General features: G+C 44.4%; 2 protein-coding genes across 11 annotated transcripts in view; both read left to right on the forward strand.

Moving 5' to 3' along the window:
• LOC135536872 (regulating synaptic membrane exocytosis protein 2-like) overlaps window positions 1–2,937 on the forward strand; it is a 118,106-nt gene extending 115,169 nt beyond the window's left edge. For all 9 annotated transcript variants that reach the window (XM_064963154.1, XM_064963103.1, XM_064963129.1 and 6 more), the window contains one exon: window positions 11–2,937. In XM_064963154.1, the coding sequence (XP_064819226.1) occupies window positions 11–229 (219 nt within the window). In that variant the 3' untranslated portion in view covers window positions 230–2,937. The remainder of the gene's footprint in view (window positions 1–10) is intronic.
• Window positions 2,938–8,952: 6,015 nt separating this feature from the next.
• Window positions 8,953–26,695, forward strand: part of LOC135536938 (potassium voltage-gated channel subfamily KQT member 5-like) — a 195,671-nt gene continuing 177,928 nt past the window's right edge. For both annotated transcript variants that reach the window (XM_064963163.1, XM_064963167.1), the window contains exon 1: window positions 8,953–10,456. In XM_064963163.1, the coding sequence (XP_064819235.1) occupies window positions 10,110–10,456 (347 nt within the window). In that variant the 5' untranslated portion in view covers window positions 8,953–10,109. The remainder of the gene's footprint in view (window positions 10,457–26,695) is intronic.

Raw genomic sequence — 26,695 nt, forward strand, 5'->3', positions numbered from 1 at the left:
TCTCCTTCAGGTGATCGTCTGGGGAGACTACGGACGAATGGACCACAAAAGCTTCATGGGAGTTGCACAAATCCTATTGGAGGAACTAGACTTAACAAGCACAGTGATTGGCTGGTACAAGTTGTTCCCACCCTCCTCTTTAGTGGACCCCACACTAGCCTCCCTGACTCGACGTGCTTCCCAGTCGTCACTGGACAGCTCTTCGGGCCCACCGGGCACCCGATCCTAGTGGACCAATAGGACTACAGCTACCAATCTTAATGGACCAATGGGACTATAGCTAGCCTACCGCTTTGTGAAACGAATTAACATCACCTTAGAGATTAACGGACAAAAATTATTGTAGAACAACAACAATCAAGAAACAGAGTCACAAATGATTTTAAAAAAAAGCTTTGTTGAGATCTGACAATCACTCCTAGCATCATTTAATTTGTTTGTTTGTTTTAGAGAGCGTAAGGTTTCAGTGTTTCATTCCAGTAACAAATTCGTCATCGTTTTTTCGCGGTTGTAATCTAAGAACTAGGGCTGTCGATAATAAACAATGTTTGGTAGCTAGGTAAGGCTGTACTGGAGTCGAGCGGTAAGGAGACACTCGATTCATTGAAGAAACTACGTAGAAATTTAAATGTGAAAGGAAGCAGGGTGGTAGTTTTTAGTCAAACCATCAATAAACAAAGAAATGTATGTTAGCATCAGAATGTATGGACCCAAGACAGAGGTGTCATCCTCCTTGTCCCTCAGGGGATGCCATAATGTCCTCTCCGCAGTGGCCCCCATCCGGCCCCCAAACAGACTGCCAGCACTTCGGCCCCCAGGGCAGAGTGCTTCTGGGTGGGGTCGGTCCGGGCAAGCAGGGGTCTCCTTCTGGTGCCTAGACTTTGTGGATTCACATTACTGGTCCTTCTCTGTCAAATATCATTTTTTTGTTTTCAATATGTTTACCATGGCTGGTCCAAGCCGCTCTCTCGTTTTTGTCTATGTTACGTTTGACTTTTTTCTCCCTTTGTTACTTATGGCACAACAATGTTTTTATGATGAGTATGAGGTTTACGATGAGTTGTCTGATGTATGCATGGAGAAGAGTAAAAAGACACAAGGAAAAAATACAAAATAGAGAAAATTAGATCACGTGTCTGCAATGAGATGCAGGGGACTGTTCAGTGACACATCTTAAATGACGATTTTTACACTTGACAATGAGATTAGTGTGGGATTACAATGTTGTTTTCTTCATTCAGTCACCTACAAAAAGTCCAACCCAGTTGTCTTTGTATAGATGTATATTAGACCTCCATTATCTTGACCAATAAATAGAATTATACATTTCACTTTGGACTATCACTAGGGTGTCAACAAGTCACTGTAAAAAAAGACGTACCTTTGTCCACAATCACGAGAACTTTCATTTAGCTGTTTTCCTGGAGTATCCTTCCCCTCACCCCAGCACATGTTTAGGGGTTTTATCTGAAATTTCAGTTTACATTATTTTGAGATTTAAAAACGCAAGCACAAATAAGCTTGATTTTTTTTACGGCAAAAAGTTACACTTTTTGAGATTTAAAAAAAAAGTGAATGAAATTTTTTACATTTTAAATACTGCTTGCAAATGTATTTTCTTGGTTCATTTCATTTCTTCTTTATCTCGATTATTTGGAAAAACAAAAAACATCAGTTGCTCAAATTTCCCTTCTGCATCTTTGTGAATGTGAAAAGTAACTCATCAGATTGAACTTTCAGGACAGGAACACCAATACTCATCCTTCGTCAGGCCGGCTGACTCCTGCCACACAAAAGGGGGCGTGGCCAGCATGACTCGGACCTGTTCCAAGCTGCATGCACATTTTGTAAAACAAAAACGATACTGAAAAAAAAGAAGATTGAACTGAACTAGATATGTGTTAGTTCCACATACTGTAGGCCCGCTTGTATGTTGCATGCACTTGTACAGTTTGCTCGTACTTAAATATAAAGAGAAACCGAAGCCATTCACATCACGCGAAGACATTCAAAATTATCAGCTGCAGTCAAGTCTAGTCCACATCCTTCATTCCGGTGCTGAATGTTTCGAAACCAGTTGATTACCAAGATTATGTTGATGTCTTTTTTAAAGCTATTGAACACGTGCTGTACTGTCGTACTAAGCAATCCTCACCGCCCATTCTTTCAAATCTACAGTTACTGTACACATCATAGTTTACCTCTATGGGGCTGAGACTACATGGTTAAATATATATAAATCAGATCAACTTATATACAAAGTATAGTTATGTTGAACATAATGATGTAATAAGATATATGGATACATATATTACACAAATTATTTAGAGTATAATGTAACGAAAGTAATTTAGATATATTGTAAATATTTTTTTCAACCAACCAAACGGTTTAGTGATCTTTACGAATGGGGCCAAGTCAGATTACGGGGACATTGTCAAGTTCCTTAAGACTACGATTGGATTTAGACAGTCACAAAGGGACACTACTTTACTTCAAGGCTTCACGGGATAGTCCCAAATCGCCACACTTGAGTGTACTAGGGTATCAGGCCATATTATCTGCAAAAGCTGTCGTCACTACACCTCTCTCTCTCCAATGCTTTGAAACCTACAACCTACGACCTATGACCCCAGCTATGTAAAACCCCATTTATAAAAACGTCAATTTTTTGGTTTTATGTTTAGTGAGTTATTATTTTTTATTTTGTCAGTATTATTAGGAGAGAGAAAAAAATGCTGATTGTTTACAATGTATGTGTTCCACTGAAACAACAACTATAAAAGAAAATGATCAGATAAAAATGTATTCACTGCAGCGTTTCTTGTTTGGTATAACAGGTGTGGCTCAAATGATGTGTGTGTTTTATATTTAAAAAAAGAGTTCATTTTTATTATTTACAAATAAAAAAAGAATGTGTGGAAGAATTCTCCCTCATACTTGCTGTTCTTGTTCCACTGTCAACCCTCTCCTCCTACCATACATGGGTTCAAGTCCTATTTAAAATCATTTGAAACAGTTCAACTGGGCTTGATTGAGCTTGTCTGATAGAATGGAATCAATTCACAAAATTGCAAAACCCCGCCCATCTGACAATCCAGCCAGGCTAAAGCAAACACTAAGGGCTGGATTCAATCCCTATCGCGGAGGTGTCGCGGAAGATCCATGTAAAAATGTAAAGGTCATTTCCGATTGAGCCGACATACAGTGCCTTCAGAAAGTATTCAGACCCCTTGACTTTCTTTAGGCTACAGCCTTATTCTAAAATTGATGAAATATATTTGTTCCTGATCAATCTACACACAATACCACAGAATGACAAAGCAAAAACAGGTTTTAAGAAATGTTTGATAATTTCAACAACAAAAAATGTAATAATGAAATATCACATTTACATAAGACCCTATACTCAGTACTTTGTTGGAGTATCTTTGGTAGCGATAACAGCCTCGAGTTTTCTTAGGTATGATGCTACAAGTTTGGCACACCTGTATTTGGGGAGTTTCTCCCATTCTTCTCTGCAGATCCTCTCAAGATATGTCAGGTTAGATTAGGAGTGTTGCTTCAGAGCTATTTTCAGGTCTCTCCAGAGAAGTTTGAATGGGTTTTCACCAAGGATCTCTCTGTACTTGGTTGATCTTTGCCTTGATCCTGACTAGTCTCCCAGTCCCTGCCGCTGAAAAACATCCCCACAGCATGATGCTGTCAACACCATGCTTCACCGTAGGGATGGTGCCAGGTTTCCTCCAGACGTGATGCTTGACATTGAGGCCAAAGAGTTTTATCTTGGTTTCATCAGACCAGACAATCTTGTTTCTCATGGTCTGAGAGTCTTTATTTGCCTTTTGGCAAACTCCAAGTGGGCTGTCATGTGCCTTTTACTGAGGAGTGTCATCCATCTGGCCACCCTACCACAAAGGCCTGATTGGTGGAGTCCTGCAGAGATGGTTGTCCTTCTGGAAGGTTCTCTAATCTCCACAGAGGAACTCTAGAGCTCTGTCAGAGTGACCATCGGGTTCTTGGTCACCTCCCTGAACCTTCTCCCCCAATTGCTCAGTTTGGCTGGGCGGCCAGCTCTAGGAAGAGTCTTGATGATTCTAAACTTCTTCCATTTAAGAATGATGGAGGCCATTGTGTTCTTGGGGACCTTCAATGCTGCAGAAATTAGCTGGTATCATTCCCCAGATCTGTGCCTCTACACAATCCTGTCTCGTAGCTCTACGGACAATTCCTTTGACCTAATGGCTTGGTTTTATAGACAGGTGTGTGCCTTTCCAAATCGTGTCCAATCTATTGGATTTACCACAGGTGGACTCCAATCAAGTTGTAGAAACATCTCAAGGATGATAAATGGAAACAGGATGCACCTGAGCTCAATTTCGAGTCTCATAGCAAAGTTCTGAATACTTATGTAAGCAAGGATTTTCTGTTTTTTATTTGTTATAAATTTGCTAAATTTCTGTGAGGATTGCAACAGATTTGTTTTATTAAATCCATTTTAGACTAAGGATGTAATGTAACAAAATGTGGAAAAAGTCAAGGGGTCTGAATACTTACCGCCGGCACTGTATGCAGTCTCAGCGACCGCGGGAACATGCTTCCAATACATATTCAAAGTGTATTTTCCAACCTGGATTACATAAAAGTGTATTTTACCAGCCTAGATTGCTCTTAACCCACAATTACCTTGGTACATTATGTCAAAATGAAAATGCTCTCTAAAATAAGTTGTATCTGTTGCTATGCGTATAAGCCTATCTTCTTGCTTGCTTGTGGGAAAACTAATATTTTCTCTGGTCCCACAGACTCAACCCCGCCATGCCCTCTGTCAATCTCCTCAGATAGGCATCTTAGCAAAGCAGCTTCACAGAACTCCCAGGGAGAGAGAGAGAGAGGGGGGGGGGAGAGAGAGAGGGAGGGAGAGAGAGAGAGAGAGGGAGGGAGGGAGAGAGAGAGAGAGAGAGAAAGAGAGAGAGAGAGAGAGAGAGAGAGAGAGAGAGAGAGAGAGAGAGAGAGGGAGAGAGAGAGAGAGATAGAGAGAGAGAGAGAGAGAGAGAGAGAGAGAGAGAGAGAGAGAATAAGAACAAACACAGTATCAGTGTAGCTTTAAAAAACAGGCCAACATTTGAGTCGTACACATGAAAGTAGAAAGACGTGAGACCAAATCCAGGACGAACATCTTGGAGACTCCAAATTGTGACAAATTAAGCATTACAAAGACAAACATGTAAGGAATTCGCAAAAGCTAGAATTGCAAATTACCATGTCCAAATAATGTCAGTCAAATTATGCCTCATTTGTGACTCACTTCCCATTCATATTTTGACTGACTCTGTGTCGTCTCACAGATGTCATCATTAGGACAAGTTTAATATTTGATTTTATCCACTAGCGTTGCTGAAGGTAGAAAATCCTAGGAAATGTTATTCCATTGACATAAGCTGTCTTCAATCAATCAATGTGGTTGTGCTTGAGTGTTTGGTGGGGGTGGGTGGGGGTGGGTCGCAAAGCCAGGGGCGGCATAGCTCTACGAATCTTAATTGCACAAAGCTTATTACGTGGCAGGGAATATATTTTGTAGATCAGTAACTGTACACCTCACATTGTTCAAGCTGGAGAAAAAAATGGGTCATTTAGGGCCAGTGTCAAGGAAAGCAACCGTGGTGCTATGTTGTAGCAAATTCGGGAGTAGCCCTGACAGGAACTCAAACCCAGGTCTAGCGACTATCAAGCCCACGCCTTAACCATTACAGCAAGAGGTCTGACCCTCTTAACGAGCTCGCTAGGTGTTGGCTTAAGGTTGCTACACTACTCCTTTCCTAAGGGGGATAGCGTGTCTTCCCCCTTCTCCATACCAAGTACCTACACCGATAAATTACATTTTATTTTTGTACTATCATGGCAACACCATAAGTCAATGTTTTAAGGAATAAAAAAAGGCACAAGGCGCGCTCTAGTTCTGCCGGTCCCCACCAAATCAGTCGGTTCTGAATCATTTGTAACATTAAATGGAAGGGTGTCCCCTTTTCTAACTGTTGTCTTTGGTGTGTGAGAGTTCCCTCAGAATATGAAAAGTACATTTACTTTCTCTGACCACACCTTTTACCTAAAAAGTGTAATGAAAGTATTTTTTGGGAGAAGTGGAGTAAGGAAAATAATTGAGCAAACAAGTCTACGAAGGTTTTCAACTTTGCAAAGAAAACTGCAGGACAGCTTTAACTCTGTAAAACAGTTCCTTTAAATAATTCCTTCATCCCTGACTACGTTGGTTTCCCTCACTGAAAGGGGAAGTTGTACCAAAATGCTCTCTCGTTTGACCTCTTATAGGACACATGGCAAACAAAGTCCCCGGAGATTTATGTTCCACATCCTCTCGTTAAGAAAGCAGAGGGCCCCCCGAAACAACATCTGCAGGCAATCTAGCCCCTGCCCCTTGTCACTGGATCAGAGCTCACGACCTGTGTGTGTGTGTGTGTGTGTGTGTGTGTTCGTGCGTGCGTGCATGTGTGTGTGTGTGTGAGGACCAGAGATCATACAATATAATAAAGCCAAGATACTTGTCTTCCAGCTTCCAGGAAGTGACCTCTTCCATTAAGGGCCAAATGATGATGATCTTTATGGTTCATCAGTAATAGAACGCACAGAGAAAAACGGAAAAGTAATCACGTTCATTATTTTCATAATGTTTGTTCTCTTTATGTTGACCTCCTCTTTTGTTCTGTGCATTGAGGGGGAAATAGTTTGGGAACAGCCCAGCTAGCCTACATTCTGCATCAAGCATCCTCCCGTTGGATTACGTGTTCAGAGGAGTGAGTCCCTCTAACCACTCATGCAGGGTCTGATATTTAGAATCCTCCTAAATGGAGAATGTTCAGATTCAGGTTTGGGTTATCTGATGTTAGATCTGTGTGCACTCTGCTTCGAGAGGTTTTGAGTTGTTGAGATATGTTGAGTTTTCACTGCATGTACAGTACTGGGGTATATACAGCTTTAAGAACCATCTACTGACACATTCTTAGGAGTAAGAGGCCCTCAGAAGGTACAGGAAATTGGGCTTGGCACAGGAAACTGGTGCAACCCATATCCCAGTTGCAACGATAACGGTAGGTTTACTGAGTTTCAGTTGAAATCATTTCCCAAGAAAAAAATGCATTGATTCTATTGTTTAGTTTAGTTTAAATTACACAATCCACTTCCCGTGCATAATTGAAACGCCATCCTACTGTGTCATAACTGATGCATAGTGTCTGAATTGTGTTTTTCAAGAATATAGTCAAACAAACAAACAGAAAACAGTTCCAGTAAATTAATGTCACCTCAAAAGAAGGCCTTCAAAACAAGGCCGGATCTTTATGGCATGACGCATCATTCACCCAAGTTTCGTCAAAATCGGCCCAGTGCTGTCTGAGATACCGCATGTGACGAACGTATGAATGTTTTAACAAACGGACGGAGACAGATCCACAGTCCCCTCCCCGAATTCTTCGTGGGGGACAAAGATGGTTTCCGAGACGGTGCAATATAATTACCTACTGAGTAACTAACCATTATTCACCAGCAGATGGTGTACTTATGTCAGAGGATCATCAGTGTATGGATGGAGTTTATCTCTGTTTGCCCTTCATAAACTGCAGGGATGGATTGGCCTTCTGGCATTTCGGGCAAATGCCAGATGGGCTGGTCAATTTGTAGCCCAGTGGGCCTGTCTAACTTGGGTATTTTGCACAAAATGATCACTATCTGGCTAATAATGGGAGCCTCAAGGGAATCAATGGGCCGGTGTGTTAGAAATGTCAGGGCTGAGTTCTAGTCCCGGTCCGCACCTGATATACTGTATGCAATTCTGGAGAGGGTGGATTGGAAGGACAGAGGCACTAACCTCTAGTAGAGAGATCCCGTGTGTGCAGACCTGTCTAAGGGTCAGAGTTATGTAGTTGGGTCAAACACACACACACACACACACACACACACACACACACACACACACACACACACACACACACACACACACACACACACACACACACACTCCTTGACAGGGTGCTATCGCTTACAGGCTCTCATGCTACGACAGAGCCTGATGCCATCCAGAGAATATTGTCCCCTCTCTCCTTTATGTCATTTAATGATCTTTCTGCCATCAAAATGAGTGTTGTCCCTGCATGGTCAGCACTTATATACAGTATGTCCAAAAACGACCTACATGATGACGAAACATATTGAATAAGCTCTATAGTAACCTACATTTTTACAGACGCTGTTATCCAGAGAGACTTAAAAGAGCGATTAGCGTGCAATTAGGGCGCCTTGCCTCGTCGGCTCAGCGATTCAAACCAGCAACCTTTCTGTTACTGGCCCAACTGCTAGCCCAACTGCTAGCCCAACTGCTAGGCTACTTGCCACCCAGTCTTAATGTGCTATCATGCTAACTTCACTGTGTTAGGCCTGTCAATGAGCAATTGTCAATGAGCAATTGAGTGTTGGCAAGAGCACAAACAGATCAGAGAGCAGGCAACATACAAGCATGTTTTTTTGTTCTAAGAAGTGCTATTGCAGTATTGAATAATACAGTGACTGCTTTTCTACCGCGCTTGCGGTATAGACAAAAGGAAATGTGTGTTCACTGAATGAGAAAATAATACGCCACATGCCACAACTTCCTCTACAGGCAACAGTTTTACAGCAAAACAACATCTTGCAGCATCGGCCATTCAGTAAGAATGAACAGTGGATCTGTCTGTTTTTGGTTGAACAAAATTAACTAACCAAGTTCTCCATCCCCCATTAATTTGTTAACTATTTCTGTTTGAAGATCAACCACTTCTATCATTTTAGTAATTGGGAAATGTATAAGATATAACAACCTATCTAATGTGTGGGTTATTATACTGCACCGCGTCTCGGTATTTTATTTCGGGCCATGTCACGTGGTCGTGGTGTTAGTAGCTGCAGACAGAGAACTAAGAGAAGGGGAGAAGAGGGGATATTAGCATGTGGGAATTCTTCAGATAATTATTAATAAATCCCAGACGATCATAAGGATGATTTTTGCTGCGGTCTAATGTCGTTTTGGATGGCGCGCCGGCGGGTGGAATTCAGAACGACTTTTTCATCTGTGTAGGCTACTGTAGTCTGGATATTTTATACAGATGTCATACCGTTTGCGGTTTATTTTTTTCCATCGAATGGAATATATTTTCACTTCTGAATGGAAAATTCATTAAGCTATAGACTAGGTCTACTTAATACTTAATAAAGCATTCAAATGCGTCTCGTAATTTTTCACTTTAGTTATTGGCGTCGTTTTTGCCTAAAGGGAAATTGAGTGCCACCTGAATAAAATCGTGGTTTTCAGTGCGACTTGTGTTTCAAGCGCTCAATTGACAATGAAACACCTCTCAATCACTAAGGACTCCGAAGCTAGCTGAGTTTATACTACCAGTTTCCAAGCACGGGGAACGAGGATAGGCTGACTCAAAAATATCTGAAGATATGGAATTGTCATCAATACGTTGACATATGCTTCAATTGGAAACAATTTGTGTGGTGCGTTCTCTTTAGCATTTAATGCGCCCATATCGGCTGGCCCCAGCCATCATCGTGCGCCTCCGCCGCGGACATTTATATTGGAAGCAACAGGCTGAGCTCATCCCACTGGTGAGAAAGTCGCCTTTCACCGAAGCAATTCACTTCCTGTGTGTTTATGCAAACCTTACGGGCCGAGTGCGTTCACCCGTTTCGTGCTGACTACAACTCCCCTTTAAACGACCTGGGATAGTGGTGAACAGTTGTTGGAACAGGACCTCAAGACGCTCCCACTGAAGAATTGCGGGCTTAGTGCATTTCGTTTACGCGCAGGCGACACACAGCTGTGGAAAACCCGACACTGCATGCGGAGTGCTGATGGTTGACAGGGCGAAAGAGGGCGGTCAAAAAAACAGACGGGTTAAACAGCGTGCATTGGTTATGGTTTCATATCTAACTCCGAGGAGCTGGAATACCTAATTTGCTGTTCATTCAGAGAGCTCCACATCTACACCTCCAAGACAACCACGCATGCCCCAGGGGACCTTTGCACATCAGCACTTCATGCCCGCCCTGGTGATGCCATGCCCCGCAACCACAGCGGAGATGAAGGCGGCACGGGGCTCTGGATGAAAACTTCTCCGGGCCACCGCGCCGAGGGCTATGACTTGAAGGATGTGGAGTCCGGCCGAAGGATGATGAACAACGCCAGTGCCGGGGACGGTTTGCTGTCGGCCTCCAGTGCTACAGGTGCCGGGGGTTCGGAAAGCCTGAGAGGAAACAAGGGAGCCCGGCTCAGCCTGCTGGGAAAGCCGCTCATATACAGCGCTCAGAGCGGCCGCAGAAACGTCCGTTACCGAAGGCTGCAGAATTTACTGTACAACGTGCTGGAGAGACCACGAGCATGGGCGTTCATCTACCATGCGTTTGTGTAAGTGAAACATTTCATACATCTATCTGCATGGTATGAAGTCTTCTTGCGAAGTTGTTTTATTCCGCCATCGGTCAGGAGCTCACACCGACTCCCACCTGTTGCGCCCACCTCGAAAGATGCTCCTGTAGACTTCTACCACGATAAATGTCTGGACACATTTCTTGGAAATTCATCTAATTTGAATAAGAATGGGGCCATGATATCTGATGATGATCTGACATAATTTCAATAGGTTTTGGACTTTCCAAAATGCAGTCATTCTCTTTTATTTTGCATTTTTTACCATATCTCATCAAAATAATGACAGCTAAACTGAACACTTATAGCAGACAATCATATGCTGCTGTTTTACTTGTGCTAGATCCTACCCATCTCCAACCCCTGGTCAATTAAGTTGATGTGGTGTATAGCCTACCAAGACTACTCAGAAGACAGCTAATTCTGAATTTCAAAACCCCCTTACACTGACTCCCACTGTTGAATTGTGCAAATTATTCAAGAGTGTTTGTGAAGTAAACATTGGACACAATGAGCGGTACAGATGCAGTGTCAAAATTTGACTCAATTTCTCACAGCAGGACAAGAATCCTGCAGCAACAGGAAATGTCAGTTATTATGTGGATATTTACACTGACTGTGCAAAACATTAGGAACACCTGCCCTTTCCATGAAATAGACTGACCAGGTGAATCCAGGTGAAAGCTATGATCCCTTATTGATGTCACTGATGAAGAGATTTTTAAGCCTTGAGACAATTGAGACATGGATTGTGTACGTGTGCCATTCAGAGGTCGAATGGGCAAGACAACATATTTAGGTGTCTTTGAATTGGGTATGGTAGTAGGTGCCAGGCGCACTGGCTTGAGTGTGTCAAGAACTGCAACGCTTCCAGTTTTGCCATGTGTATCAATAATGGTCCACCACCCAAAGGACATTACACACATTTTAGAAGCCTTTTTAAACTTTGAATACACTACAAGTTTGCATCTCCTGCTGTGTAAGAAAATTCCTGCAACAACAGGATGATCAAATTAAGATACGACATCAGTACATGATCACGGAACAAACTTCTTTTGTAACAGACTACAGTGCTGAGTAGGCTACAGTGATGAGAATGAGCATGATATACATTCATATGAGCACACCTTATACGAGTTCTGTGTTCCACTTCTATGCGATTTCTTCAGATAGGTGTGTATGGGTTATTCTGCAAGGCCCTTACAGTGTTGATATTAAGCAAGTGCTTTACTGTACATGAGATCTGCTTCTATAGGCCTACATCACCTCTATGTGAGTTCATTGTACGAGTACTTTATATGAGACTTCTGTTTGGCCCTGAGGGCCTCCAGACCAGATACAAAAAAGTGTCAATCTTCACCGCGCCTCGGTGTCTCTGTCCATCTGGTCTCCGTCAGATGGCCTCCGTTTGTTGACCAGGCGACCAGCTGCATTTGATTTCCCGGCGTGTGACAGTGTTGTTATCACGGTCTGTCTCTCTGAGCCTGGCTGGAGGAAGGAAGTGTGTGTGGATGAGTGCAGGGTTCTGAGCGTGTTTTGAGAATCAACATTCTGGGGTCATAGGGGAAGATTTAGCTAGTTTGTGTTTGTGTGTTGGGGGTATCTGCAGATCAATTGTGGGGTCACAGTTCCTTGTCACTCTCTTGCATTGACAGGCTGCTGATCATGTTCTTTCAAGCATGCCTCATCATTGTGTCATTGAACCATGCAGACGACCAGTAGGCCTATGTGTATTGTGTTTCTGATACAGTACAGTATATATACATTATTAGACCATTATTTCCCTACCCACTGCAATGTAAGAAATGAGAACAATATTCTTACTACCCACAAAGCATCACTGTATTATTGCTCTGTAATGTCATCATGTCTGGGGTCATCATCTCTGGAAGGGGGTGTCCTTTTTTATGATCCCCTGAAGAGAGTGTGTCCATTGCACGTCTCCTAGTTGTTCATGTAAACTCAGCAAGAAAAAGAGACATTCCTTTTTCAGGACCCTGTCTTTCAAAGAAAATGAGTAAAAATCCAAATAACTTCACAGATCTTCATTGTAAAGGGTTTAAACACGGTTTCCCATGCTTGTTCAATTAACCATAAACAATTAATGAACGTGCACCCGTGGAACGGTCATTAAGATACTAACAGCTTACAGATGGTAGGCAATTAAGGTCACAGTTATGAAAATTTAGGACATTAAAGAGGCCTTTCTACTGACTCAGACAAACACCAAAAGAAAGATGCCCAGGGTCCCTGCTCATCTGCGGGAACGTGCCTTAGGCATGCTGCAAGGAGACATGAGGACTGCAGATGTGACCAGGGCAATAAGTTGCAATGTCTGTACTGTGAGACGCCTAAGACAGGTACAGGATGGCAACAACAACTGCCCACGTTACACCATAGGAACGCACAATCCCTCCATTAGTGCTCAGACTGTCCGCAATAGGCTGAGAGAGGCTGGACTGAGGGCTTGTAGGCCTGTTGTAAGGCAGGTCCTCACCAGACATCACCGGCTTATTGTCATTGCAGGCAATCTTAACGCTGTGCGTTACAGGGAAGACACCCTCCTCCCTCATGTGGTATTCTTCCTGAAAGGCTCATTCTGACATGACCCTCCATCATGACAAAGCCACCAGCCATATTGCTCGTTCTGTGCATGATTTCCTGCAAGACAGGAATGTCAGTTTTCTGCCATGGCCAGCGAAGAGCCCGGATCTCAATCCCATTGAGCACGTCTGGGACCTGTTGGATCGGAGGGTGAGGGCTAGAACCATTCCCCCCAGAAATGTCCAGGAACTTGCATGTGCCTTGGTGGAAGAGTCGGGTATCATCTCACATCAATAACTCGCAAATCTGGTGCAGTCCATGAGGAGATGCACTGCAGTAATTAATGCAGCTGGTGGCCACACCAGAAACTGACTGTTACTTTTAATTTTGACCCCCCCCCCTTTGTTCTGGGACACATTATTCAATTTCTGTTAGTCACATGTCTTTGAAACTTGTTCAGTTTGTGTCTCAGTTGTTGAATCTTGTTATGTTCATACAAATATTTACACATGTTAAGTTTGCTGACAATAAACGCAGTTGGCAGTGAGAGGACGTTTCTTTTTTTGCTGTTTTTATGTGTAAATGATAGACACACACACACACACACACACACACACACACACACACACACACACACACACACACACACACACACACACACACACACACACACACACACACACACACACACACACACACACACACACACACACACACACACACTACATGTTAATGTTTTTAAACGTATGTAAATTGTAAAGTATTTTGTCAGCAATCTCTTCCTCGTTATGTGCTACACCCCAGTGAGACTAGCTGTCTCCATTGGCGTCAGCTAATTGGGATCCTAATAAATCAAACTTAGGTGACTAAGGGATGGGGTGGTTACATCATTACTGCATTATACTGCGATTGCCTTCATGCTTGCCGAGTCATCTGTAGCAATTGGTGTGAAGGGGCAATAGACAGCCTTAATATGCAGTTGAATGGCTTATTCACTGTTGTTATAAGCTTTTAGAAATCCAATGGAACAAAATGTTGGGGATTTATTATAGATGCTATGTCTGCCCTATACTGTACATAAGCTTGATCATCTTTTTCAGCTTGAGGCCTTTCAAATCACAGTTGTTTAACAAGGCAGACAGCTGAAGGCAACCAGGTCATTAGCAATGTCAATACTATGATAAATGAATCAGGATATATGACATGCTTTTCATATCGTTTGTTTCATTTTTAAAAATAAGGCTTTATGTAAGAACAACTGTCTATTTGTGTTGTTATTGAAGAGGGGACTTTAACCAGTCCATCCCCCTGGAAAAGCTCCAGTGACTCTTCTGAAGCTCTACTTACATGACTCACATACCTGGGGCTCTGGGTGTCTGTGTGTGTTGTGTTAGTTCCTCATCTGCGTCCTAGGGATGACCTTTCCTTTAACTAACAACTTTAGAATACTCTGGGTATGAATGAAGTGGATGTCAGAGGGGATTTACTGAGATACACATGTTTTCGCATAGCACTTTCTACGTTTCACTAATATTCCTTGGGAGAAAGTCATAATAATTGGTCATTTGTCATTGGATTTGCCCAAAATCCCTCTGCCATTTCTTTTGTTCAGACATGTAAAGAAGTCATTAGTCCCCAACAATAAAAATTGGTTACAAAAAAAATCCCCAATCCCTCAATCACATTATTTTACTACAGTATGTCTAAAAACCAAGACAACCTGGCCCTGAACCAAATTGGATTCGTCTGATGATTGAGTCCAACATAAAATGTTGTTTTTGTGTTTAGTTCAATTCCAATGTCGCGTAATGCATTTTGATAACTCACAGAAGTTCCCCCTTTGTCCCTGGCCATGCTTTCAGGCGCTATTGACAAGCACTCATCTACCTGGGTCCTTCACCTTTTCCTTGCCAAGACAGAAGGGACAGGCACAGAAGACTAAAGTGGACTTTAGTCAAGGCTTCAATCTAGTAGTATCCAGATCTACACCCTCCATATTGACATGCTCTACCTCTACGACCTTTGACCTAGCACGCACACCGTGCCATTTATATGCAAATACATCCATATCGCATGGACAACAGTGGGTGGAACCCTAATACGACACGACCGCTACAAGTGTCAAGATGAAGATCACAATTTCAAATACTAAATTCTTCCATTTTTATACAAGGTTTAAGATCATAGAAGATTAAGATCTCGGTCTCAAATACTTCATGATGATATAAGATTGCATACGGAGCCCAAGCAGGATATGCACTGTATGTATTTATCCATTTCATTTGCCCCGTTTGTGAGAGGGAGAGCAGGACTGAGGGCTGAGCCAGTCTTTGTGCCTAGCTGACTGCATCACTGTCCGCTGGGGACTGGTTTCCCTTCTGCCTACCCCCTCTGCCCCCCCCCCCCCCCAACACTCAGACACAGTGCCGCCATTCATCTTACCTTTGGATTAACGAGATCCTATCCCTACAAGTATGTCAGGGGCAGGAAAGCGTGGGGAAATGGATACGCACATGGAACCTTCCGCCTCGTTGGGTTCCTGCGCTGGCATGTGGGACGGCTAAACCCGGGTGTACACTACATGGTTTTGGGCCTGATTCACCTGTCCCAGACAAGTTTTAGAGCACAGAGACAAAATCCTCATGTCGTTGCCTGCTCGGGGTGCGCGGCTGTCACCGATGCTGGTTTATAGTTAGAGGACCAGAGACGCGATATGTGAGCGATATGATCTCGTCTTTGAGCGGTCCCAGACATCTCGATATTTTCAAACAGGTTTTATTTCATCGACCCAAAGTCTGCAAGGCTCTTGTAGAGTGAGATATGAAACGACAAGTTTTGAGAACGGTGACCAGCAGTAGCCAATGAGAGCTCTCCAGAGAAGAAGCCAGTGAGATGATGACGTTGCATCACATCACCCAGAATGTGTGGACTCTCTAGCAGGAGCGATGTCTACTACTAGTATGCGTTTGTACTTGCCTTTAACCAAAGCCAAAGTATCAAATCGTTACAGCTCTGAAGTTCACTACCAGTGTTCCAAATGTATTGGCTAGATATTTCAACTCTGTATGGCAAGCGTGAACGTCTGACCGAAAACGTTTATGAGGCTGCTTTGAGCCACAGCTCGTCGCAGTTACGTTAAATCTAATCACATCGTCGCATTGTTGTTTCGGCGAGACAGCGTGGCATCGAGAATCATCACGACCAAGTGAGGAATCTTCTAGTGTGTGATCCCGTCTGTGTCACATCGTTTAGTGTGTGACCCCCGTCTGTGCCACATCGTTTAGTGTGTGACCCCGTCTGTGCCACATCGTTTAGTGTGTGACCCCGTCTGTGTCACATCGTTTAGTGTGCGACCCCGTCTGTGCCACATCGTTTAGTGTGTGACCTCCGTCTGTGCCACATCGTATAGTGTGTGACCCCGTCTGTGTCACATTGTTTAGTGTGTGACCCCGTCTGTGCCACATCGTATAGTGTGCGACCCCGTCTGTGCCACATCGTTTAGTGTGCGACCCCGCCTGTGCCACATCGTTTAGTGTGTGACCCCGTCTGTGTCACATCGTTTAGTGTGTGACCCCCGTCTGTGTCACATCGTTTAGTGTGTGACCTCCGTCTGTGCCACATCGTATAGTGTGTGACCCCGTCTGTGTCACATTGTTTAGTGTGTGACCCCGCCTGTGCCACATCGTTTAGTGTGCGACCCCGCCTGTGCCACATCGTTTAGTGTGTGACCCCGTCTGTGCCACATCGTTTAGTGTGCGACCCCGTCTGTGTCACATCGTTTAGTGTGCGACCCCGTCTGTGTCACATCGTTTAGTGTGCGACCCCCGTCTGTGCCACATCGTTTAGTGTGTGACCCCGTCTGTGTCACATCGTTTAGTGTGTGACCCCGTCTGTGCCACATCGTTTAGTGTGTGACCCCCGTCTGTGCCACATCGTATAGTGTGCGACCCCGTCTGTGTCACATCGTATAGTGTGCGACCCCGTTTGTGTCACATCATTTAGTCTGTGACCCCCGTCTGTGCCACATCGTTTAGTCTGTGACCCCCGTCTGTGCCACATCGTTTAGTGTGTGACCCCCGTCTGTGCCACATCGTATAGTGTGTGACCCCCGTCTGTGCCACATCGTTTAGTGTGCGACCCCGTCTGTGCCACATCGTTTAGTGTGTGACCCCCGTCTGTGCCACATCGTATAGTGTCTGACCCCGTCTGTGTCACATCGTTTAGTGTGCGACCCCGTCTGTGCCACATCGTTTAGTGTGCGACCCCGTCTGTGCCACATCGTATAGTGTGCGACCCCGTCTGTGCCACATCGTTTAGTGTGCGACCCCATCTGTGCCACATCATATAGTGTGCGACCCCGTCTGTGCCACATCGTTTAGTGTGCGACCCCGTCTGTGCCACATCGTATAGTGTGTGACCCCGTCTGTGTCACATCGTTTAGTGTGCGACCCCGTCTGTGTCACATCGTTTAGTGTGTGACCCCGTCTGTGCCACATCGTTTAGTGTGTGACCCCCGTCTGTGCCACATCGTATAGTGTGCGACCCCGTCTGTGTCACATCGTATAGTGTGCGACCCCGTCTGTGTCACATCGTTTAGTCTGTGACCCCCGTCTGTGCCACATCGTTTAGTGTGCGACCCCGTCTGTGTCACATCGTTTAGTGTGTGACCCCGTCTATGTCACATCGTTTAGTGTGTGACCCCGTCTGTGTCACATCGTTTAGTGTGTGACCCCGTCTGTGCCACATCGTTTAGTGTGCGCACCACTACGTTGGCAAGACGGAAGAAAAAACTACAGGAAAGACGTTTAATGTGATGTTAGGATTTTTGAAAGTCATGTACTGTACACCTGAATTAAAACCCCAAGGAGTGCGTCCCAAATGTCACCTTTTCCCCCTATATAGTTCACTACTTTTGATAGGGCTTTGCCATTTGTGACGCAGCCCAACCCGCGAGGGAGGGAGTGAAGGAGCATGGAACGGTGATCCAAAACTTTGTACTCTCGGACAACGGAACTCTGTTCCGAACCCAGTACATTCTAGGGTATTTGTTCCCGTGTATGGCCAGGGTGGATGGTTGCAGAGTCTGTGGTGGATGTTGGATGAATGGCATAACAATGACAGTAAGCCTTCTGTGCATCACACTCCAAGGTTGTTTTGCATGACTGTATATCTTGCAATCACTTTCTATGATTGAGTTGTACAGGAAGTAAGTCATTTCCTCATGCAGAATCTATAAAAATGAAGGGTTTTTATGACACTGAGATCAAGTAGACATAACCCTGAGCTGCTGTAAGCAATTCATCTGTCACTCTATCTGACACATTGAAATGCCACATCTTCTTCTTGCTGGAATCGGCCTACTCCACTGCCATGTTGTCCTTTTCCGGTTTCTCCCGCCTCGAGCAAGCCGGCGTTCATCAACACACCAATGAAGAAGACACACGTCATGCACCCTTACTCCACTGATGCACACTGCAATGGAACTGATGGCGCCAATGCTATTCACATTCTACGCTGTGCACTTTGTCAGTGTAATGGCCGCTTCTTCTTATTTAAAGTTCATTAAAACATGCAGTACATTGTGTCACTGACTAACCAACCCAGAGCAACGTCAATAGATTCAGTAAGTTTCCATAAGCTCTCCCTTGTTTTCCCCATTGGAAGGCATGTGTAGTGTTTACTGGCTAGCTCTCTGACTCAATGGAAAAAGCGTGAGTCTTCCCGCTCAGTCAGGCGAAGGTGAAGTCATTCAGAAGGAGCGACGCAGAGCCAGTAAACACTGTGTCCGGCGTTGTGATTCAGTAAGAAGTGTAAATGTCGTTAAGAGAGAGGTGTCTTTTTTGAAAGAGGAACAGAGGGTTTTGATAGTCACAAGGAGCCCGCCTGACACAAAGCAGAAGCGTCAGACTTGTTGGCAGAGAAGACGGCGGCTGGTTGAAGCAGAACAGAGGTGATGACGAGAGGAAGCTTGAATAGGGACGTTGATGCAAGGAAGGAGTGCAAGTGTGTGTGTGTGTGTGTGTGTGCGTGTGTACACAATTGTCATACTTGAGTAAGAGTAAAGATACCTTAATAGAAAATGACTCAAGTAAAAGTAAAGTCACCCAGTAAAATACTACTTGAGTAAAAGTCAAAGTATTTGGTTTTAAATATACTTAAGTATCAAAAGTAAATGTTATTGCTAAAATATACTTAACTATATATATTTTTAAATTCAACCTTTTATTTAACAAGGCAAGTCAGTTAAGAACATTTTAATCATAATGACGGCCCAGTAACAGTGGGTTAACTGCCTTGTTCAGGGGCAGAACGACACATTTCTACCTTGTCAGTTTGTGGATTCGACCTAGCAACATTTCGGTTACTGTCCCAACACTTTAACCACTAGGCCTCCTGCCGCCCCATTATCAAAAAGTGAAAGTATAAATCATTTCAAATTCCTTATATTCAGCAAACCACATAGCACCATTTTCTTGTTTTTTAAATTTACAGATATTCTGGGGCACACTCCAGCAAGAATGTGTGTTTTGTGAGTCTGAGGAAGGAGAGATGACCAAGGATGTTCTCTTGATAAGTGCGTGAATTGGACCATTTCTCTGTGCTGCTGAGCATTCAAAATGTGACGAGTACTTTTGGGTGTCAGGGAACATGTATGGAGTAAAAAGTACATTATTTTCTTTAGGAATGTAGTGGAGTAAAAGTAAAAGTTGACAAAAATATAAATAGTAAAATAAAGTACAGATACCCCCAAAAACGACTAAAATAGTTCTTTAAATCATTTAGACTTAAGCACTTTACACCACTGCTTGCTTGACGTCTGCAGTAGTAGTGTGCAAGTGTGTGTGTGTGTGTGTGTGTGTGTGTGTGTGTGTGTGTGTGTGTGTGTGTGTGTGTGTGTGTGTGTGTGTGTGTGTGTGTGTGTGTGTGTGTGTGTGTGTGTGTGTGTTTGTTTGTTGGGCCCAACAAGAGCACAGGCGGGGAGTATGTTAGAGCCTTCGTGCTCTGAAGACGTGTCACAAAAATGTTCTCCCCATTCATTCAATTGGCCAAATATTCTGTTTGTGTCACAAAAAGTTTTAACATGCTAATTATATTTAAATCATATTTAAAAATATATATTTAAAAAAATTGACATGCTCCCCTTGTTGACAACATTTATATTTGACTTTCTGCATAGCCTGCTTCTCTATCACACAGGTTTTGATCAAGGCCTCTCCTTGGACTAGCTAAATTCACTAGATGTCTGACACACACACAAATCATCCCAATTTGATGATTCATGAAATAAGATTATATCAGATATAATCAGAACTCTGTAAGACCTAACACTGAGTTGAAGATCCAGTCCCACTACTGTAAAGAACTCAGCTTGAACTTAGCTTGTTGAAAACCTGTCAGACTCTCACACGAACCATCAGACATAGGAAACGTACTGTTATCGGATATCCCGACCTGCATGTAGTTATACGTTGTACAGGTTCTAGCATGTAGTTGGGCATTTACTTCCATATAGCCCTATATGCCTATGTGAGTCACTATGAATGGCCTCCGAAACACAGGTGCCTAATTTCAGGACTATGTTTGCACTGAGGGAGTTCCCACATAACTGTTTTTAGAGATGTCCTAGCCGCAAACATAGAAACACACAAGGCACTTCCACATAGGCGCATTGCGGTACGTTGCTTTAGCTAACAGATAAGAGTCACTCATTTACCTAAACCAATACTCAACCGTTTTCCTCCCACATGCCCTTAGGTTCTGAGAAAGCTGTGTGACGTTGTTTGGTGTTAATGGCACTCTGCTGTCACGGAAGTATCTTGTCATTTTACATAGAAGCTCACTTTCAGTTTGCTTAAGGGAGGTTTGTGTAACTGACAAGGGCACAAGCCAATCATTTCTGGGCTTTCCGGCCAGTATCGGGACTCAGACTGAGAAAAGTACCCCACTACCCAGCTCTTTGTCATCATCATCTCCCCCCATCTGTTTCCCTCAGTAACACATCTCTCGCCCTCCTTCCCTTCTTTTCTCTCCACCTCAGTTGTTTGTTTGATATTGTGCCTCTTCTCTTATCTCCCATTGTGACCAGCACAACAACAAAAAACAAATCCCGCTCGATGACATGCCCTCCACTGCTAGTCGGGTATAACTGCAGAGATCCCCCATCGGTGTCCCTCTCTCTGGGCTAAAGCCTCACTCTGCCTTTGCCAACGGGGCTTCTCCACACTGCTCTCTAACCCCGTGGCCGATGGAGATACTGCTTGTTTGAATCGCTGTCACAGCACACAGCCGTGGAAGCTAGCATTAGCGGCTAAGCATATTGACTAGCGAACTACCATAGCGAGGACACAGACATTCTGAGCAAGGATGGAGGAATAGAGCTCTGTACGGGCATGAATTTTAAGAGCGAGCCCTACCCATGCTTGCGACATTCAGGCCTTACCCTACCCAGGCCTGATGCTGCCAAATTTAAGGCCCTGCCCGAAACCCAAAATCAGCAATAACTTCCTCCGTTAGTAAATCCATTAGCTGCTCCTCTCTGTCTGCCACTCGCCCGCACTCTGCTCCTGCCTGCTTTGAGTCTGCAAGTATCCATAGCAACTGCTCCGCTTGAGCTGCTCAATGATGAGACATAAGAGGGCAGTGAGCTGTTAGCTACTTCTCCGTCACGCTAAACACAGAGAAAAACCCGACGTTATTATTTCCTCTCCTGTTTTATATGTGACGAGGTTGAAGCACTTCTGACACCATGATGTGACAGTCAGATAGGACTGTACTGCGCAGCTTCAAAACGTTAGTGATCAATTTAGTGATACCACAGCTCAACCCGTTCCCTGGTTAGTGATGAAAAAAACCCCATCCCTACCCACCCCGAACCCCATACATAATGTCGGGGGCCTGTCGGGCTCGGGTCGGGTTGCAGAGCTCTAGGGAGGGAGCACGTGCGTCGGCTATCTGTCCTCTCCTGGCTTTGTTGTCTTGTTAGCTGTCTCCTTTACTGTGTTGATGTTGTTGTTGTTGTTTCTGTTCCTCCAGCTTTAAACACAAATGGGGGAGAAATGGGGCCAGCAGATGCTAGCCTCTGAGGGAGATGGAGGGGAGGCTACTTGACTCATTTCAGGAGCTAAGTGTTCGGTCTGACAGCATGTTATGTGGATTTAGACATATTTGGACAAATAACTCCTTTTTTTCGAGGCTATTAATGATGTCTACTGGCAAATTGGAAAATATCCAAAATAGTACTTAAAAACTAAGACGAGCTTGAGCTCCTTCTGTCTTTGGCCTGAGAGAGTGTTATGTGGATTTGGACAAATAACTTTGGATTTCAAGGGATTTTGAGAATGTGTCATAGGCCTGTCCACAATAGTTCAAAGAAGCTAAGACGTTCGACCTCCTGCTTGGATTGTAAGTAAACCCAACCACCCCTCAAAATGTTCTTGAGATCCTCAAAGTGAAAAGGGCAATTTTCAGAGTGCAGTACGTCATCTCCATAGCAACCATCAAGGCCGTTACTAGACGGGGTGGTAGGCTGAAGAAAATGCACACTCTAATGTCTCTCTCATCTGGCCAGTATAGCTCTTCTTACCAAACAGCTAACACACTGTCACCCACCGCTAGGCTAAAGCTACTCTCGTTAGCCATGGGAGACAGTTAGCCACTAGTCGTGCCCGGGTCGCCACTGCTTCACTCTGTAGTGCTATATTTAGCGACTAAGCTAAGTGTGGACGTTCGTTTCCCCCCCTCTAAGAGTAACACAGCCACTCCCCTCACCCTGACACACACACACACACACACACACACACACACACACACACACACACACACACACACACACACACACACACACACACACACACACACACACACACACACACACACACACACACACACACACAGAGTAGAGCTATTCCGTCACTCTGGTCATTTTCACGTCACATGGGTTATGTGCACCTCGAGCAGCGTTGAAGCCGTGACCCGTTTGCCAGGGGCCCTTTGTTGGTGATTAGACGTCATCGTCAGGCAGTCGCATCCTCTGCCGGGCCACACTAACAATGGAGAAGTTTGCATAGCAGTGAGGGAATCAGACCATGGTGTTGACTAATACATGGGATTCATATGTTTATGGATTTGGTTTATTCTCTCTCTCTCCCTTGGATTTATTTTGTTATTCTTTTTTAATGTGATTTTCATTTGTCACACAGGTTTACTTTGGGTTAAGTATCCCTTGGGTCAAATACTTCTGTCTTGAATTACTCATAAAAATGGCCTACGGGCCTTTAAAATGCAGCTTAGTGGAATATTTCCAGGGTGCCCACATAGTATTTAATGCAACGCCGTCTTATCTAACGTAGGCTCGGTCAACATTGTGATGTGGTCAGCATCATTTAAGGGAGAGCCATCCAAGGGCAGTGGGTTGTCTACATCTGTGTCCAGTTTGCAAATGGTGTTGCTGCCTGCAAGGGTCAGGCAGAGTGACGCGTCCTGGAGAGAGTGGACAGCAGCAGTTAGAGAGAGAGACAGAGAGAGAGAGAGAGAGAGAGAGAGAGAGAGAGGAGCCAGGTTGGTCCCCTGGTAGTGGTGTCTACAGTATCTGGGGCCCTCTGACCTCCATGTGTTACCCACAAGGCCCCACGACAGCTGGCCAAGCAGCCTGTCCACCAACACTGGTGTCCCATCCACCTTGAGAGGGAGATGGAGAGAAAGGGGGAGAGAGCAGGGATTATGGAGGGAGAGACAAAGAAAGAGAGAGAGAGAGAGAGAGGGAGAGAGACAGCAACATAGAGGATAAGAGGAAAGAAAACTAGAAAGTGGAAAAGAGAGAGATGTGCTGTCTGGCTCTCTCTAGAGCCTCTAGACTGGAAGGCAGTGCTGGTCGGTGGACACATTGCTCAGTTCTGTCATACTACAGCATGTCAGCAGCACTACTCACAAAAAAAGGTGCTATCTAGACCCTAAAAGGGTTCTTCCCTTTGAAAAACCCTTTTTGGTTCTAGTTAGAATGGTTTTGGGTTCCAGGTAGAACCGTTTTGGGTTCCATGTGGAACCCTTTCCACGGAGGGCTGTACATGGAACCCAAAAAGGTTCTACCTGGAACCCAAGAGGGGTTTTACCTGGAACCAGGGGGGACAGTGGAAGAACTCTTTCGGGCCCTTGGTTCTCTGGAGTGTACACCTCAAATGTGTTTACTAAACCTCTCTTAATTAAAAAATGTGTTTACTAAACCTCCCTTAAAAGATGTGTTTACTAAACCTCCTTTAAAAATGTGTTTACTAAACCTCCCTTCAAAATGTGTTTACTAAACCTCCCTTAAAAATGTGTTTACTAAACCTCCCTTAAAAAATGTGTTTACTAAACCTCCCTTAAAAATGTGTTTACTAAACCTCCCTTAAAAATGTGTTTACTAAACCTCCCTTAAAAATGTGTTTACTAAACCTCCCTTAAAAATGTGTTTACTAAACCTCCCTTAAAAATGTGTTTACTAAACCTCCCTTAAAAATGTGTTTACTAACCCTCCCTTAAAAATGTGTTTACTAAACCTCCCTTAAAAAATGTATTTACTAAACCTCTCGTAAGAAATTGGAACTTAATCACAGTTCTTATTGGGGAGATGAATCAGGTTTCCCTTTCAGTTGACGAGGATGATGAAAGTCGTTAATTTTATGAGTTAAAAACCAAATACTGAGGAAGTATAAAATATGTATCTCCTCCTTCAGTGCCTGTTACTTCCTTTAGCTGTTTATCCTGCTGCTATTATGAGTAATCACAAGCTTAGAAGCAGCCCATTGAACATGCATCTCAGTGTGTGTGTGTGTGTGTGTGTGTGTGTGTGTGTGTGTGTGTGTGTGTGTGTGTGTGTGTGTGTGTGTGTGTGTGTGTGTGTGTGTGTGTGTGTGTGTGTGTGTGCATAAGAAAGAGGAGCTTGTTTGCACAGCATGTTCTGAAATGAAAGAACTCCCTTTCTCTCTCTGTCACTGCAGGCCTTCGGCCCTCTCTCCTCCTTCTCCTCCCTCTCTCTTTCCTCTTCTCCCTCTCTCCTCCTTCTCCTCCCTCTCTCTTTCCTCTTCTCCCTCTCTCCTCCTTCTCCTCCCTCTCTCTTTCCTCTTCTCCCTCTCTCCTTCCCCTCCCTCTCTCTTTCCTCTTCTCCCTCTCTCCTTCTCCTCACTCCCTCTCTTTCCTCTTCTCCCTCTCTCTTTCCTCTTCTCTCTCTCTCCATGTCCACATCGCCCATTTCAACACTATTTCTTCTGCGTTCGAAAATAGCCAAACTGACATCACCAATTCCCCCACCCCATCACCACCCCCATCAAAATCGAGGTTGCTATTGGCAACTGTCCTTGACCCTAGCCAATAAAGAGAGGTTGTACACAGCGCTCCTGCTTGAGGGCATAAAAAGACTCACTGTGGGAAATGTAGAGACAGAGAGAGAGAGAGCGAGAGAGAGAGAGAGAGAGAGAGAGAGAGAGAGAGAGAGGAGGGGGACTAGAGAGGGAGAGAGGAGAAGAGGTAGAACGATAGAACAACCTATCTGAATGGGCGACCCTCCAAGGCTTGGCTCGGTGAAAACCTCCCAGCAGCCTCGGAAGCAGCTGAGAATGTTGCTTTAGCTCTCTGTCTTGATATCTCATTGGGCAACCAGATATCTATATAGAGCCTATTGGTTGGTTGCCAAGCTAGCTTACTGTATGGTGCCGCATAGCATACGGCTTTTGCTGTATACAATATGGTTCCCCCATAAGGATTGTGGCCTAGACGACTGTGTAATGTGTGAATGGATCCGTGTGCGTTTCTTACAGCTGTCTCCCTCTATCAACAAGGTCAAAGTTCAACAAATGTTTAAGGCCGAGTTCTCAGAGTGGACCACACTTCAGGTCAACCTTGTGTTTTTCTCTACACACACACTCACGCACGCACACGCGCACACGTACCCACGCATGCACGAGCATGCAAACCCACACACGCACACACATTGACACACATTGACACACACATACACTATAGCCCCCCGGTCGGACTAAACTAGTGAGACTCCACAGACCCAGCCATAGCTTGATAATCCCACACTACCCTAGCCAACCAAAATGAAACTCTTTATTTGTGTTCTTTGAAATTAGGGAAAGTTTGCTGGAAATACCACACGGGTTGGATTTGGGTTGTTGGGTTTGCCATCTATCCACAGAGCTGTATGAATTGGGGCTAAGTTAGTTTGGTGAAACAGAGGAAGAGATAGAATGAGAGAGAGGGGAAAGAGAGAGACAGAGGAAGAGAGAGAATGAGAGAGAGGGGAAAGAGAGAGACAGAGGAAGAGAGAGAATGAGAGAGAGGGGAAAGAGAGAGACAGAGGAAGATAGAGAATGAGAGAGAGGGGAAGGAGAGAGACAGAGGAAGAGAGAGAATGAGAGAGAGGGGAAAGAGAGAGACAGAGGAAGAGAGAGAATGAGAGAGAGGGGAAAGAGAGATAGAGGACGAGAGAGAATGAGAGAGAGGGGGAAGAGAGAGACAGATGAAGAGAGAGAATGAGAGAGAGGGGAAAGAGAGAGACAGAGGAAGAGAGAGAATGAGAGAGAGAGGAAAGAGGGAGACAGAGAAAGAGAGAGCATGAGAGAGAGGGGAAAGAGAGAGAGAGGAAGAGAGAGAGAATGTGAGAGAGCGGAAAGAGAAAGACAGAGGAAGATAGAG

This window comes from Oncorhynchus masou, chromosome 5, assembly GCF_036934945.1.
Source record: "Oncorhynchus masou masou isolate Uvic2021 chromosome 5, UVic_Omas_1.1, whole genome shotgun sequence".
NCBI classification, from domain to species: Eukaryota; Metazoa; Chordata; class Actinopteri; order Salmoniformes; family Salmonidae; genus Oncorhynchus; species Oncorhynchus masou.